Source organism: Bufo bufo, chromosome 3 (genome assembly GCF_905171765.1).
Source record: "Bufo bufo chromosome 3, aBufBuf1.1, whole genome shotgun sequence".
Classification (NCBI taxonomy): domain Eukaryota; kingdom Metazoa; phylum Chordata; class Amphibia; order Anura; family Bufonidae; genus Bufo; species Bufo bufo.
This window is the reverse complement of record NC_053391.1, coordinates 404,173,331-404,188,516: the sequence shown is the minus strand read 5'-3', so window position 1 is coordinate 404,188,516 and position 15,186 is coordinate 404,173,331. Positions and strand designations below refer to the sequence as shown.

At 42.2% G+C, this 15,186-nt stretch overlaps 1 protein-coding gene across 1 annotated transcript in view; it reads left to right on the top strand.

The window, feature by feature from the left end:
* The window catches only part of LOC120993823 (dynein beta chain, flagellar outer arm-like), a 585,582-nt gene that overhangs the window by 488,713 nt on the left and 81,683 nt on the right, over nt 1–15,186 (top strand). Inside the window, exons 90-91 of the mRNA XM_040422290.1 lie at nt 7,961–8,144; nt 8,801–8,890. Of these exons, the coding sequence (XP_040278224.1) occupies nt 7,961–8,144; nt 8,801–8,890 (274 nt within the window). The remainder of the gene's footprint in view (nt 1–7,960; nt 8,145–8,800; nt 8,891–15,186) is intronic.

Here is a 15,186-nt window from a genome sequence, read left to right as displayed (position 1 = left end):
AGGGCAGCCTAATAAGCATGTTGATATGATGGAGGAGGAGGACGAGAAAAGGAAGATTGAACCATGTACCATTTTTTGTGGTGGAAAGGGTGCATGGGAATACAATGTATTCAGTACACCATAAAAGCCACATTTAAAGTGACTTTATGCTCAGCCGCTTTTCTCTGGTGGGGTAGAGAAGTCAGGGGCAATCCAGGCCTTGTTCATTTTTATAAGAGTCAACCGGTCAGCATTTTCAGTTGACAAGCAGATGAGCTTATCAGTTATTATGCCCCCAGCAGCACTAAATACCCGCTCTGACAAAACGCTGGCGGCAGGGCAGGCCAGCACCTCCAAGGCGTAGAGCGTAAGTTCATGCCCTGTGTCTAGCTTGGACACCCAGAAGTTGTAAGGCACTGAGGGATCATTGAGGACGCTGACACGGTTTGCTATGTACTTCTTCACCATCTTCCAAAATGTTTCCCTCCTTGTGACAGTAGGCCACGCATCAGGGTGAGGGTGCTTGTGGGGTGTCATGAAACTGTCCCAGGCCTTGGAGAGTGTTGCCCTGCCTCTGTTGGAACTGCTGTGTGTTCCCCTCGTCTCCCCTCCTCGGTTGCCCAAGGAACTACGTATTCTGCGGCCAGCGTTGTCAGCTGGAAATTTTTGGAGCAATTTTTCCACAAGGACCTTCTGGTATTTCACCATTTTGCTAGTCCTCTCCACCACAGGAATGAGAGATGAATAGTTATCTTTGTAGCGGGGGTCAAGAAGGGTGAACAACCAGTAAACTGTGTTGGCCAAAATGCGTACAACGCAAAGGTCACGGAAAATGCAGCCTAACATAAAGTCAGCCATGTGTGCCAGAGTCCCAACAGACAAGATTTTGCTGTCCTAATCAGAAGGATGACTCTCTATCTCCTCATCCTCTTCTGCCCATCCACGCTGAACAGATGGAATAAACCTGCTATGGGTACTACTCTCTGTAGCGGAGGCAACCGTCTCCTGCTCCTCCTCCTCCTCATCCTCTTCCAATTCGCGCTGAGAAGAATAAATGAGGGTGGTCTGGCTATCACATTGTGTACTTTCTTCCCCCATTTCCACCTCTTCCACATACAAAGCGTCCGCCTTCATTGTGAGCAGCGAATGTTTCAGTAGACACAGAAGTGGGATGGTTACGCTGATAATAGAAGCATTGCCGCTCACCATCTGTGTTGATTCCTCAAAGTTGCGTAAAACCTCACAGAGATCAGACATCCATGCCCATCCATGCCCACTCATTGCTTGTGAAGAGCGGCAGCTGACTGGAAAGGCAACTACCATGTTGCAGCTGGTATTCCACTACTGCCCTCTGCTGCTCACAAAGCCTGGCCAACATGTGGAACTTGGAGTTCCAGCGCGTGCTCACGTCGCACAACAGTTGGTGAGCTGGCAATTGCAAGCGCTGCTGCAACGCTGCCAGACCGGCGGCATCTGTAGATGACTTTTGTAAATGGGTACACACGCGACGCAGCTTCACCAGTAGCTCAGGCAAATTGGGGTAGGTTTTAAGAAACCGCTGAACCACTAAGTTGAATATGTGGGCTAGGCATGGTATGTGTGTGAGCTTGTTGAGCTCCAAGGCTGCCACCAAGTTACAGCCATTATCAGACACAACCTTGCCTGGTTGTAGGTTGATCGGCGAGAGCCACAGCTGTCTGGTCCCTTATACCCTGCCACAGCTCTGCGGCGGTGTGCTGTTTGTCACCTAAGCAAATAAGTTTCAGCAAGGCCTGTTGCCGCTTTCCCACTGCAGTGCTACACTCCTTCCAGCTACTGACTGATGGCTGACTGGTGCTGCAAGATGGCAATTCAGAGGTGGAAGTGGAGGAGGGGAGGAGGTGGAGAAGGGGGGCTGCAGCCATTATTGTAGGTGGTGGCGGAAATCCTGATGGAATTAGGGCCCGCATTCCTTGGCGTCGGTAGCACCTGTGCCATCCCAGGGTACGACTCGCTCCCGGCCTTTTACAACGATTACCCAGTGTGCCGTCAGGGAAATGTAGCGTCCCTGGCCGCAAGCACTTGTCCATGTGTCAGTCGTTAAGTGGACATTCCCAATAACTGCGTTGGTCGGGGAACGGGTAATGTTACAGGACACATACTGGTAAAATAGTGGCGGCTGGGGACTGAGTAACGAGGGACGGCCACCGCCATCAGGCTGTGGAAAGCCTCAGTGTCCACAAGCCTAAATGGCAACATTTCCAGGGCCAGCAATTTGAAAAGGTGATCATTTAGTGCTATGGCCTGTGGGTTGGTGGCTGGGTATTTGCGCTTTAGTTCAAAGGCCTGGTGTATGGACATCTGTGTTCACGCTCCTGCTCATTTTGGTATGGCACAGGTTGCAAATGACAATTCTTTTATTGTCCGCACTTTCAACAAAAAAGTGCCAGACTGCGATACACCTACCCCTTGACAAGGGAGATTTACGGAAGGGGGTACTCTGGGGAAAAGTTGCGGGCCTGTTTGGTATGGCCCGCCTTTTCCCTTTTGCCACTCCACTGCCTCTTCCAGCCTGTTGCTGTGCTGCGGATCCCGCCACCTCTGTACTGCTGTCCTCGCTCGGTTTGCCACCTGCCCAGGTTGGGTCAGTGATTTCAACATCAACCACCTCCTCTTTCACTTCCTCACTCTGGTCATCCTCCTGACTTGTTGACCTAACAACCTCACTTATTGACAACTGTGTCTCATCCTCATAATCAACCTCTTGAGACACTAATTGCAGTTGACTTATTGGCAACTGTGTCTCATCATCATCATCATCCACCTCATGAAACACTAATTGCCGTTTACCACCGCCATCTTCTTCTGACTGTGGATGCTCAAGAGTTTGGTAATCAGGGCATAAGATCTCCTCATGTCACTCTTCAAGCGGGCTTGGCAAGGGGCCCAAATTAAGGAATGGCAATGAAAAGAGCTCCTCGGAATATCAGAATGTGGGATCACTTGTTTGCAAAGACTCTCTATGGTGGGAGAAAGGAGGATCAGGGCGAGGATTCTGTTGACCAGACTCTTGGCTCTTGGAGACGAGACTGGACTTTGTGGAAGACAGGGTGGTGCTTAACAGACTGGAAGCATTGTCTGCTGCAATCCAACCAACCACCTGGTCGCACAGGTGTGACGGCAAGAGTGGTGTCCTGCGCCGCCTTGCAAACTGGGACATGAAGCTAGGTATCGTGGATGAGTGTGTTTCTTGTGCTCTGGCAGCAGGCACAGTTTCACCGTGCACAGGGCCACGGCCTCTGCGTGCACCATCAGCAACACGGCCACTTTCCCGTCCCTTACTGCTCGCCTTCCGCATATTAAATGGTATATATGCTTGCAAGTATGTCACACTTACAGTAGCGCAGGTTTTGTAAGTGTATGCGCAAATAATGTAGACTGAATGTCACTGATATTTAGGATGGGTAAACGTTATACAGGAGATGTAGAACAGGTAATGTCGCTGCGACCAGCAGCGAAAAAATACACTGAATGTCAGATATTTCGGATGCGCTGTTATACTGGAGATGTAGCGCAGGTAATGTTGCTGCCACCAGTGGCAAAAAAATTACACTGAATGTCACTGATATTTCAGATGCGCTAATGTTATACTGGAGATGTAGCGCAGGTAATGTCGCTGCAACTAGCAACGGAAAAATTAGACAGAATGTCACAGATATTTAGAATGGGCAAATGTTATACAGGAGATGTAGCACAGGTAATGTCGCTGCCACTAGCAGCGAAAAAATTACACTGAATGTCACTGATATTTCGGATGCGCTAACGTTATACTGGAGATGTAGCGCAGGTTATGTCGCTGTCACCAGCGGCAAAAAAATTACACTGAATGTCTCTTATATTTTGGATGTGCTAACGTTATACTGGAGATGTAGCGCAGGTAATGTCGCTGCGGTAATGCAGCGGACAAACAGTTGCTCGCAATTTAGCGCAGATTGCGCTAAAAATATATATTGCTGCCAGATACAACAATAGTTCTTAAAAGGACTTTTGGGTCTCTACAATAGTACGCAAATTAGCGCAGGTTGCACTAAAAATATATATTGCTGCCAGATACAACAATAGTCCTTAAAAGGACTTTTGGGTCTCTACAATAGAACGCAATTTAGCGCAGGTTGCGCTAAAAATATATATTGCTGCTAGACACAACAATAGTCCTTTAAAAGGACTTTTGGGTCTCTAAAACCAACCCTGCCTAACAAAAAAATTAAATTAAATTCCCTACACTATCTGTCCCTTCTACAGCACAGCTCTCCCTAACTAAGACTGGCCGAAGCACGTGTCATCGGGTGCTTTATAGAACCCGATGACGCGTACCGGCCAGCCAATCAATGTAATACCAGTAACCAACATGGCTATGGCAATAACAGTGAGTGGCAGTACTTACCTGCACGTTTATTGGCTGTGTAGCAGGCAATAAACGTGCGGGAAAGAGACTTAAGCCTCGCGCTCGAGCACACACGGTATTAGGCCGAACACTGTGATGCGCCGAGCACTGCGATGCTCGAGTCGAACTGGTGTTCGACCGAGCATGCTCGATCAACACTACCAAACACCACTAGCAGTCTATTCTTTTTCAATCTCATTAAGCTTTCCTGGTTTTCTTCTTTCCTTTTTCTTAGTGTATATTTACATTCCATGTCTTCATTGTGCAAGAAATTGAATGCAACATGAAATACTCCATACAAGATTGTTTAAATATACAATTGGATATCAGTTCCATCCATAAAACATATTAAGAGTACCTAATTGCTTCATCATTAATCATAACTAGCAGCTGTAATGTAAAATCATTATAGGGACTCACCAGTCTGAAAGATCCGCATAAAACCAGCATAGTACACGTACCTAAACCAAAGCATGTAGGCAAGAGTGTTATGCTGGCACCATGCAGATCTTTCAGTTTGGTGAGTAGCTATAAGGATTTTACATAACAGCTGCTAGTTATGTTTATTGATGAAGCAGTTATGTAATTTTAGTATGTTTTATGGATGCACTTGATATCCAATTGTGAATTTATGCAATCTTGCACTGAGCATTTTATGTTGAATGAAATGTCACTCACAAATTTCAGATATGATATTGCCCAATGAAGATATAGATTGTAATTATATCATGATTCACATTATCATAATTATATATCACATGGTATAAATATTTTACTGAGCTGTTGTGCATTTGCGTAATAAAAAACCTCCAGTTGGAGTTAAAGCATTGTAACATTAGTAAATAAAGACACAACTTTATACTTTTGAGTGGGAGATTGGCACTTTGGACTGTTTTGCCTAAAGGTGCATTTAGATGAGCCGATGAAGAGCAGATTGTCAAGAAGGAAGCGCTCCTTCCCAACACTCAGCTGCTTGTTCTGTGGGGGTGCAGTGATCTCTATTGCGATCGCTTGTCCTTATACAGCTGCATTGTTTCTAGGTAGCAGATCGCTGTTTAGACGTCACGATCTGCTTCCCAGAAATCCACCTTAAATCCGGTTGGTTTGCACGCATTCATAAAGTACACAGATTAGTGCTGCTTGTTTTCTCTTTGTTTAATTAAGATTTTTGTTTTACATTGTTATATGCCTCAGAATGCCAACTGATTAACAATAGTCCATTAGTCCATTAACTGTATTCCCAAGGATGTTGGTTGCAACCCAAGACAGTTCACTTGTTCTTAAAGTATACACTAGTAATGTGATGTCTTCTTTGTTGGCTGAGATTGTTAAAGACACTACTGTTCTGGCAAGGCTTACCATCAGATTTTGCAACATGCCTAAGGGAATTCATCTTCATTCAGCCAAGTGAGAATTACGGGAATTGGACACTCATGTTTAGCCATAGGACATGATGGCTATACCTGTTCCACTCAAGATAGACTATTGGTCTAAGGAGATTGGATTTAATCACTAAAATATGTTTTCATATCTGTTATAGCATTGGTTGCACCTGTTAAAATCAAACTCAAACTTAAATAGAGAAAATATATTTGTTGTATTTTTTTTATTTTAATTTTGTATAAAACTTTTGTACATAAAGAAGAGAAAGGGAGGTTAACATGTTTTAGAGTTTGCCAAACACAATAGTTTTAAATCCAGTCCTGCCAAGGTGACCATGTTTCCACTATTGTTTTATGTTTTTTTTAGATCATTTTGTAACACACGTTAACCTATTTTACTTGATTGTCTATTTGTAATATATATTTGCATCCCTATCCTGAAGATCAATAATCTGGGATTATGTAATGTCATTATTAAAATAGCTGATCCCTCCAACATCACAGGAATGTCCCTTCCTGCTTCCTAACCAGCAGCTATGGCATTGAACTGTCTTGTTTATTTGCATAATTCATAATTATCTTGACTCTTCAGAATGTAGATGTATATTTAAAAGCATGATTCAATCTGATTTGATTGCCACAGCTTTGTGTTCAAAGCAATTACCATTCATTTGGCTTTTGAGGCTGGTGAATGAATTTTCCACATGAGATGTCTTAATTTGTACATGTTTTATTGCAGCAAAGTAGGTGTTGGCAAACTGCCTGAAACTCGAGCAAAGAATTTGGTTGCTATGTAATAAAACAATGGGCCAGACGTGAAATTATAAAAAAAAAAAGAAAATTTATTAAATTTAATTTGTTGGTTGTCAGATTTATCCTGCTGATGAAAGTAGAAAATAGAATTAGAGGTGGATTCCTGCACTCTGATCTGTGGCTGGGTTTCTGTACTTATGAGTATAGAACAACTTGTAGTATAGTACCCTGTACCTATATCTCAGGCATGCTCAATCTGTGGCCCTCCAGCTGTTGTAAAACTACAACTCCCACGATGCCCTTCTGTAGGATGATAGCTGTAGGCTGTCAGGGAATGATGGGAGTTGTAGTTTTGCAACAGCTGGAGGGCTGCAGGTTGAGCATGCCTGCTATATCTGGTGTAAGCAGGGGCATAACTAAAGGTTCATGTGCCCTGGTACAAGAATTCAACTTGGGCCCCCCTTCCCCCAATGCTTTGTGGCCAGGGGCAGGGAAGCATATAGCCCTCGTAGTGCCTGAGGCAAAAATTGAAACGGCACCCCCCCCATTCCAAATTCTTGACCTAACCCCTTCCCTCCAGCCAGAAGTGTAACTTGACCAGCTTTACTTTCTATAATACTAGTGTTTTCTTATGCACCACAAGGGTCTTTGAGCCCCCTCAGGCTTTTGGGCCTGGTAGCGACTGCTACCCCCTACAGCTACGTCCCTGGGTGTAAGTACATATACTGTATCCACTTCATTTTTTGGGTCGCACAGTAATATGCAACTGCAAATATTTGTGTTAATTGGTCTCAGGGTTAGAGATCCTAGGATACATATTCACCACATCAAGGTGGTGGTGTAGTGACAATCTGTATGCACTGGCAGCCATCTTTGGTATGTCTTAGATTCATTACAGGTATCAACAAAAAAAATGGAGTCCAGAATACTTCCGGTCCTTGCTCCTTCTGGATCTGTGTCTTCAGTCTTGCACAGAGACGCTGTGAGGGCTCTGGGCCTGGACCCCGGTGTCACTATGAGATATTGTACTGGTCTGGATTTATGCCATTTTACCACAAAGCACTTTGTAAATGCACTTTTGTATGTGCAGTTTCAATCTTGATGTGTAATTGATTATTGGATTAAGTCTGCATACTGTATATACTTGCATTAGCACCTGAGTAGTTCCTCTGAGGGACTAAAACATGACTATTTAATATACCACTGAACTTTTGAGATATAATTCAGAGTGCTGGTTCCTTTCAGTGGATATTGTTATTTGAAGGTTTTTCCAGTCTTCTCAGGTTTCTAGCCAACTATTTGGAAGCTTTTTGCAGTACTGCTCCACACCTCTATTTTCTGTATGTAATATTCTGTTGTGTCTCATATGCCTAATGTATGAAGTATGCTCTGTATTTCATGATTGTTTTGATTTTCGTTTCAGTGCATCACATTTTCTGCAGGACCTGTCGGGATTGTATGATGCACTAAGACGTTCGCCATCAAACATCCTTGAAGATGGTCATTCTGTACAACAGTTGGCTGATTTGCGTGCAGTCATTGATACAGTGTTAGAGAAACTTCCTCCATTGATACAGGTCTGTCAAGATACTGAAAGTTATAAAAATGTAAGCTTTTTATCAATTATGTCTTGCAGAGACGCAACAAATAATTGTCAATTTAAATCCTATTTTTTGTAATTTAAATTTAAATTTTAAATCAATTTAAACGCAGAATATAGAACATGCTGCAATTTTCATGCAACGCACAAGTGATGTATGAAAAACAACGCTCATGTACACAGACCCATTGAAATAATTGGGTCCGGATTCAGTGCGTTCGTATCACGCATTGCACCCGCGCGGCCTAAGGGGGGTGGGTCACTTATCAAACTGGTAAAGTAGAACTGGCTTAGTTACCCATAGCAACCAATCAGATTCCTCCTTTCATTTTCCAAAGGAGCTGTCCAAAATGAAAGGTGGAATCTGATTGGTTTCTATGGGCAACTAAGCCAGTTCTACTTTACATCAGTTTGATAAGTGACCCCCTAAAGTTTCAATTTTATCTCACCACTTACAGCAGGAGCTATGGAGCTTATGTTATTTCCTTATGCTGATTACTGTGCAGCCTAAGAGAATGGAAACATTCATGACCAAGTGGGAGTTTTGGGCAGAAGGTGCTAATTGTAGATTATTGTGCCAGTCACCTGAAGTAAATAGGTATTATTTATAGCTTTATATATTTTTGTAACAAATATTGTTACCCAGTCTCTTTATCTTTCCAGATTGATGGTATTGATGAGTCTCTCAAAGGAGGAGTTTCCATACATCATGGAGCTGCCTGTGAGCAAACAAGTACCTTTGTTCTTTTGCAGGTAAAAATGCAAAGAATGCCTAACCTATATGTAAATGCAGAGCATGTTCTGTGGACCGGTACACATTAGTCTAAAGTTGATTAAAATGGACAATTATAGCAGATGAAGTCCAGCAATGAGCTTTCATTTTAGCCAACTGATCACAGGCCATCATTGTCTGAAAAGAAGTCAACCATGATTTCAATTTTCATAGTTGGATGATCTTCCTTTTAAAGAAAGATTGTAGATGAAATATGTTTTAAAGAGCACCATATAATATCTATCTAGTTCACCCACACAATATGATTTTGATAATAAAGGGTTTATTAAGAACACTTGGCACATGGCATCTCTGTATTTCATTCAAATAACGTTATTCTTAATCTCTTCATGGAGCCCTCTTAGATGCAATATAATGGGTAGGTTTTATCTTCGGTATTAGATATACATTTGTGGCAGTTTAATGGTGAAGTATCATCACGATTACAGTGAGTAAAGGTGCTATTCTATTTCTTGGTGTTCTGCTTGACATTGAGAAGACTTGTGTGCCTCATAAGGGCAGCGGAGAACATCAATTTCATTCAAATATTTATTATCATCAGAATATAACAGTTAGAGCTGACACTGCTGAATTAGCTTGTAGCAGTCATGATAATATAAAGCTTTCTGCACCTGCTTCTCTTGGCACTTTTCTTTGTGGACTCTTCCCGCTTATTGGCTATTAATCATTTGCAACAAGGAAGTTGCAGACTGATGCACTTTGAATTGCTGGCATAATAGAAAGACCATAGCTCTCTGAATGTCTTTATTGTGATGAGCAGTTTCAATTGACCATAATGGTATTATGGTTAACCACTTAATTGGGAAGTATTCCCACATTTCTGTAATGAAGCATGAGAGCATTATGAAAGGAGGCTTATACAAGAAGTTATACTTTCTGCAGTGTTAAAATGTACCTTTGCAAAGTGTGACAATAAAAACCCATTTTGCAGAATTCAAGAAGTATCTTCTGATTAAATATTTGACATGTCAAAGTAAAATTTCACCAGTGTCCTATATTAACACACAGAGCATGCAGTTACTAAAGATATCTGAAAAACAGCCTACTTTCAGGATTTCCCATTTTTAAAGTCTGTGATGATTACATGATGAACATCACAGCTTATTCTAATAATCACCTTACATTGTATTCATTACAAAAAACAATAGAGAGCAATTGTATGAAGATTTCTGAGCACCAAGTAGAATGAGTCACTCATATATTTTGACTTATTAAAGGTTTTGTTCAGTGGGGCAATATTTTAAGTAATTGTAAGTGTTGTCCAAGTAGCTAAAAGAAGAAAAAAAAATCAATTCTTACCTTCACTAATCCTCCACCGCTCACATTGATACATTTACCACTGGTCTCTATTTCCTGGTCCTGTCTTGACACACAGGAAATCCTATGAAAACATCTGCTAAGCCAGGCCATAAGTAATGCAGACATGATTGGCTGGGCTGGCCTTTTCTGTCATTTACTGCCTCTATAGATGGACGAGGAAGTAGAGACCAATAAGGTGGCAGTAAATTTTGAAATGAGAGCATTGGGGGATTGGTGACAGTGAGTATTAATTTTATTTATTTTTTTAAACCACTCTAAACACTTTACTAAAAACGTTGTCCATAACGTTTTCCTGATTTTTGTTCTACCAGCCGAGATATGTCAGCTGTTCCAAAAAACATTAGATTATCAGGGGAAGCTTTTTCAAAACATATGTAAAGGAAAACCGATTTAGTTGCCCATAGCAACCATCCAGATTCAATATTTCATTGTTCAGAGCTCCTTTGGAAAATAAAAGGAAGAATCTGATTGGCTGCTATGGTCCAGCCAATTTTCCTTTGCACCACTTTTAATAAATCTCCCCCTTAGTGGATTATTTTGAGGGTGGAGCAATCCATGAACAAACTATAACAATATAAGCTTAGCCTTGCACTCGATGACCGTTACTGGAGATGGTGTCCCCACCAACTGCTATTCTTGGGTAGTTTTTACTGTTTTGCTTCTATCTAGAATAGCCCACTAGATCTGTACATTTGTCTTTCTAACCTTGTTTTCCATGTTTAATTGTGTTGTATTTTATCAAACAGGCATCAAATTAAAGCTTTCTTGGCAATCACAGACATGTTTTACTAAACAAATCAAGTAAATGGAATTTATTGAAGATTTGTACAAGTAACCGGACATGAGTTATTTGATTAGCAGATCATATGTCAAGTTTATATTATCCTACATTATTTCGTATTATGTAGGTAAAATAACTGCTAGAAATGAATAATCAATTCATAAATAACCCTTTAGATTCACAATTATTGTCAATCAAATTGGTCGATTAAAGGGGTCATTTTGTACATTTAAAAATCTCTCGTAAAATAATGATTGTGATAAAATAATTATTACTTACCTGGAAAAGCACATGTAGCTCTACCGCCGCCTCTCTTGTGCTCCCTTCTGTGTCGCCGTTATACAGTTATAGTGTTGTGATCACCCAGAAGAGTCTGCTGTGGCCAATTACCAGCAGTTATTGGCTGCAGTGAAAATTGGCTATATCATAGTTGTATCTAGCCTCATAACCATGTTGTCAGTCCCTTCCACCATATAGTTTAAATGGGATTTCTACCCCAAATTGTGATCTAAAAAAAAAAAAGGATTTTGTAAATGTTTTAATGAATATATTTTATTTTTATTTATGTATTTATTTATTTTATGGCAGTCAGTTTTGCAGAAGTGACAACATGAGATGCTGCCAGATTGTTTGGCAAAATATTAACATGTGAACTTGGGTTCTGCCAATACTGTAAATTGGTTGTCACCTTTTTATTAGATTACCACAAGCTCTAAACATACTGATATAATCAGTTTCTGAGCAGCTAAAAAAGAAAATTTAAAATTGACTACAAACGTGGCTGCATTAACTGTTCTTACTTTGGCAAAACATGGTTGTGCAGCTGAATAGAAAAATGGCAATATCTTTATCTACAGTGTATATATAAAAAAGGACGTATATATGTGTGTGTGTGTATGTATGTATGTTCCGCGATGACTCAAAAACACAACCATCGATTTCAACGAAACTTGGTATACACATCCCTTGCTACCTGGAAGAAAATCTTGTGGGGGTCACAGCTCTCTAGGACGTACCGTTCCTGATATATTCCCAAAAAATGACCTGCCTTAGCCAATACAAGCCTGTAAGTCTTTCTCTTCATATCCCAACTGCCATACACACGGTCACATGTCCCTTATCAGCCAATAGAAGCTTGCAGGGCCTTAGTCTCCACATACACACAGTTTTACTCCAGGTTTCCATAACAACCCAGCCATTTTTCTTCACTGCTGTAGGTCAGCTTTAGGCTAGGGCTACACGACGACATGTGTCGCACGACACATTGGGCACAACTACACTGCTACATGTGTCGCGCGACATTGATGTCGCACCCATGTCGCGCAGCAATTTTTATAATGATAGTCTATGGCAGTGGTGGCGGACCTTTTACAGACCGAGTGCCCAAACTGCATGCCAAAACCCACTTATTTTATTGCAAAGTGCCAACACAGCAATTTAACCTGAATAGCAATATAGTATATCTTCCATGTACTTTATCATTTAGCTATACTAGTCTGCCTACATTCAGTGCGCTGCCTGTGCTGTTCATAGTGTTCCCTGTGCTGATGAATGGCAGTCTAAGGTATATTGGTATACCATAGACTTTTTTCAGGGCACGGGTGCCCACAGAGAGGGCTCTGAGTGCCGCCTCTGGCACCCGTGCCATAGGTTCGCCACCACTGGTCTATGGTGTTGCACATGTGACAGTCGCAGAATAAACAATCTTGGATGGATTTTTTACGACTGTCATGTCGCAGTCACAGCATGTCACATGTCGCAGTGCGACACCATAGCCTATCATTACAAAAAATTTTGAGAGAAAATGTCCTGCTACACATGTCGTCGTGTAGCCCTAGCATTAAAGGGGAAGGGCGCTGTGGAAGTCACTGTTAAAGGGGCAGGCACTGGGGAGATCACTGTTAAAGAGGTGTTCACTGTGGATGTTACTGTTAAGGAAGAAGGCTGCTGTGGAGGTCACTTTTAAAGGGGCGGACACTGTGGAGGTCACTGTTAAGGGGCAGGGGCCACTATTAAAGGGGCAACTGCTGTGGAGGTCACTGTTATGGCAGCAGGGTACTGTGAGGTCACTGTTAAGGCAGCGGGGTACTGTGGAGGTCACTGTTAAGGGAGTGGGGTGCTGTGAAACTCACTGTTAAAGAGGCAGGCTGCTGTAAAGGTCAAAGTTAAGGGGATGGGCTGATGTGGAGGCCCCTGATGTGGAGGCTGATGTGGAGGACTGTGGGGGGGTCAGTGTTAAGGAGTGGGGGACTGTGGAGTTCACTGTTAAAGAGACAGGGTGCTGTAGAGATCACTGTTATGGGGGATACTGTCGATATCTTTTAACGACACACAGAAACATTAAATGAAATAGATGAAATATACCAGTCGAAGCCGGGTCCTTCTGTTAGTATATATATCTCTTTTAATATATAAAGCTGAGTGTATGTATGTGTGTGTGTATGTATGTATGTCCGCTAAAGGAATCCGCACCGTCGCATTTACAATCACGAAATTTGGCACACAAGCACATCAGGTGTCGAGAAAGGTTTTAGACCGGGTCTCAGCTCTCTAGCACATATCGTTCTTGATATATTAAAAAAAAATGCATTAGCCAATAGAAGACTGGTCACATGACCCTTATCAGCCAATAGAAGCTCACAGGCCCTTAGTCTCCACATACACACAGCTTTAAAGGGGCAGGGCACTGTGGATGATACTGTTAAGGGAGCGGAGTGTTATGGAGGTCATAGTTCAGGGGCAGGTAGGGTGGGCATTCAGGCCACCCTCAAAAGACTGACTTAAAAACCCTGTCCCCAGTCCCGCTAATCCACACCCCGACCAAGTTAGGCAACGCCCCCTCCCACTTTGCAGCCGGCGGGGATTGAAAAAATAAAGGTAAAAATCAACTTCTGTCAGCTGCAGGGGTGGGAGGGAGGGGGACTTTCTCCCTGCAGTTCACGCTTAGACAGCACAGTGCTGCTGTCTGAGAGTGAGCTGTTCAAAAGGACACCCCTGTGTCCGTACAGGCCCTGCGCCGGACGGAGGAAAGGGAGTCTGAAAGCCAGACTGTCCTCCCTAAAACCTGACCTCTGGCCACCCTAGGGGCAGGCTGCTGTGGAGGTCACATTTATGGGGATGGTCCGCTAGGAAGGTCAGTGTTAGAGATTTCTGTAGAGGCCACTGTTAAGGGGGCTAGGTGTTGTGGACATCACTGTTAAAGAGACGGGGTAATGTGGAGGTCACTAATAAAGGGGTGGCTGCTGTGGTGGTCGCTGTTAACCCCTTAAGGACTCAGCCCTATTTCACCTTAAGGACTTGGCCATTTTTTGCAAATCTGACCAGTGTCACTTTAAGTGCTGATAACTTTAAAACGCATTGACTTATCCAGGCCGTTCTGAGATTGTTTTTTCGTCACATATTGTACTTCATGACACTGCTAAAATTTGGTCAAAAAAGTTAATTTTTTTCCATAAAAAAATACCATATTTACCCAAAATTTTGAAAAATTAGCAAATTTCAAAGTTTCAGTTTCTCTACTTCTGTAATACATAGTAATACCCCCAAAAATTGTGATGACTTTACATTCCCCATATGTCTACTTCATGTTTGTAGCATTTTGGGAATGATATTTTATTTTTTGGGGATGTTACAAGGCTTAGAAGTTTAGAAGCAAATTTTTCAGAAATTTACAAAAACCCGATTTTTAGGGACCACTACAGGCCTGAAGTCACTTTGCGAGGCTTACATAATAGAAACCGCCCAAAAATGACCCCATTCTATAAACTACACCCCTCATGGTATTCAAAACTGATTTTAAAAACTTTGTTAACCCTTTAGGTGTTGCACAAGAGTTATTGGCAAATGGGGATGAAATTTGAGAATTTTTGCCTAATTTTCCATTATAACCCATTTTTTCCACTAACAAAGCAAGGGTTAACAGCCAAACAAGACTGTATCTTTATTTCCCTGACTCTATAGTTTACAGAAACACCCCATATGTGGCCGTAAACTACTGTACGGGCACACAGTAGGGCGCAGAGGGAAAGGTGCGCCGTATGGTTTTTGGAAGCCAGATTTTGCTGGACTGTTTTTTTGACACCATGTCCCATTTGAAGCCCCCCTGATGCACCCCTAGAGTAGAAACTCCATAAAAGTGACCCCATCTAAGAAACT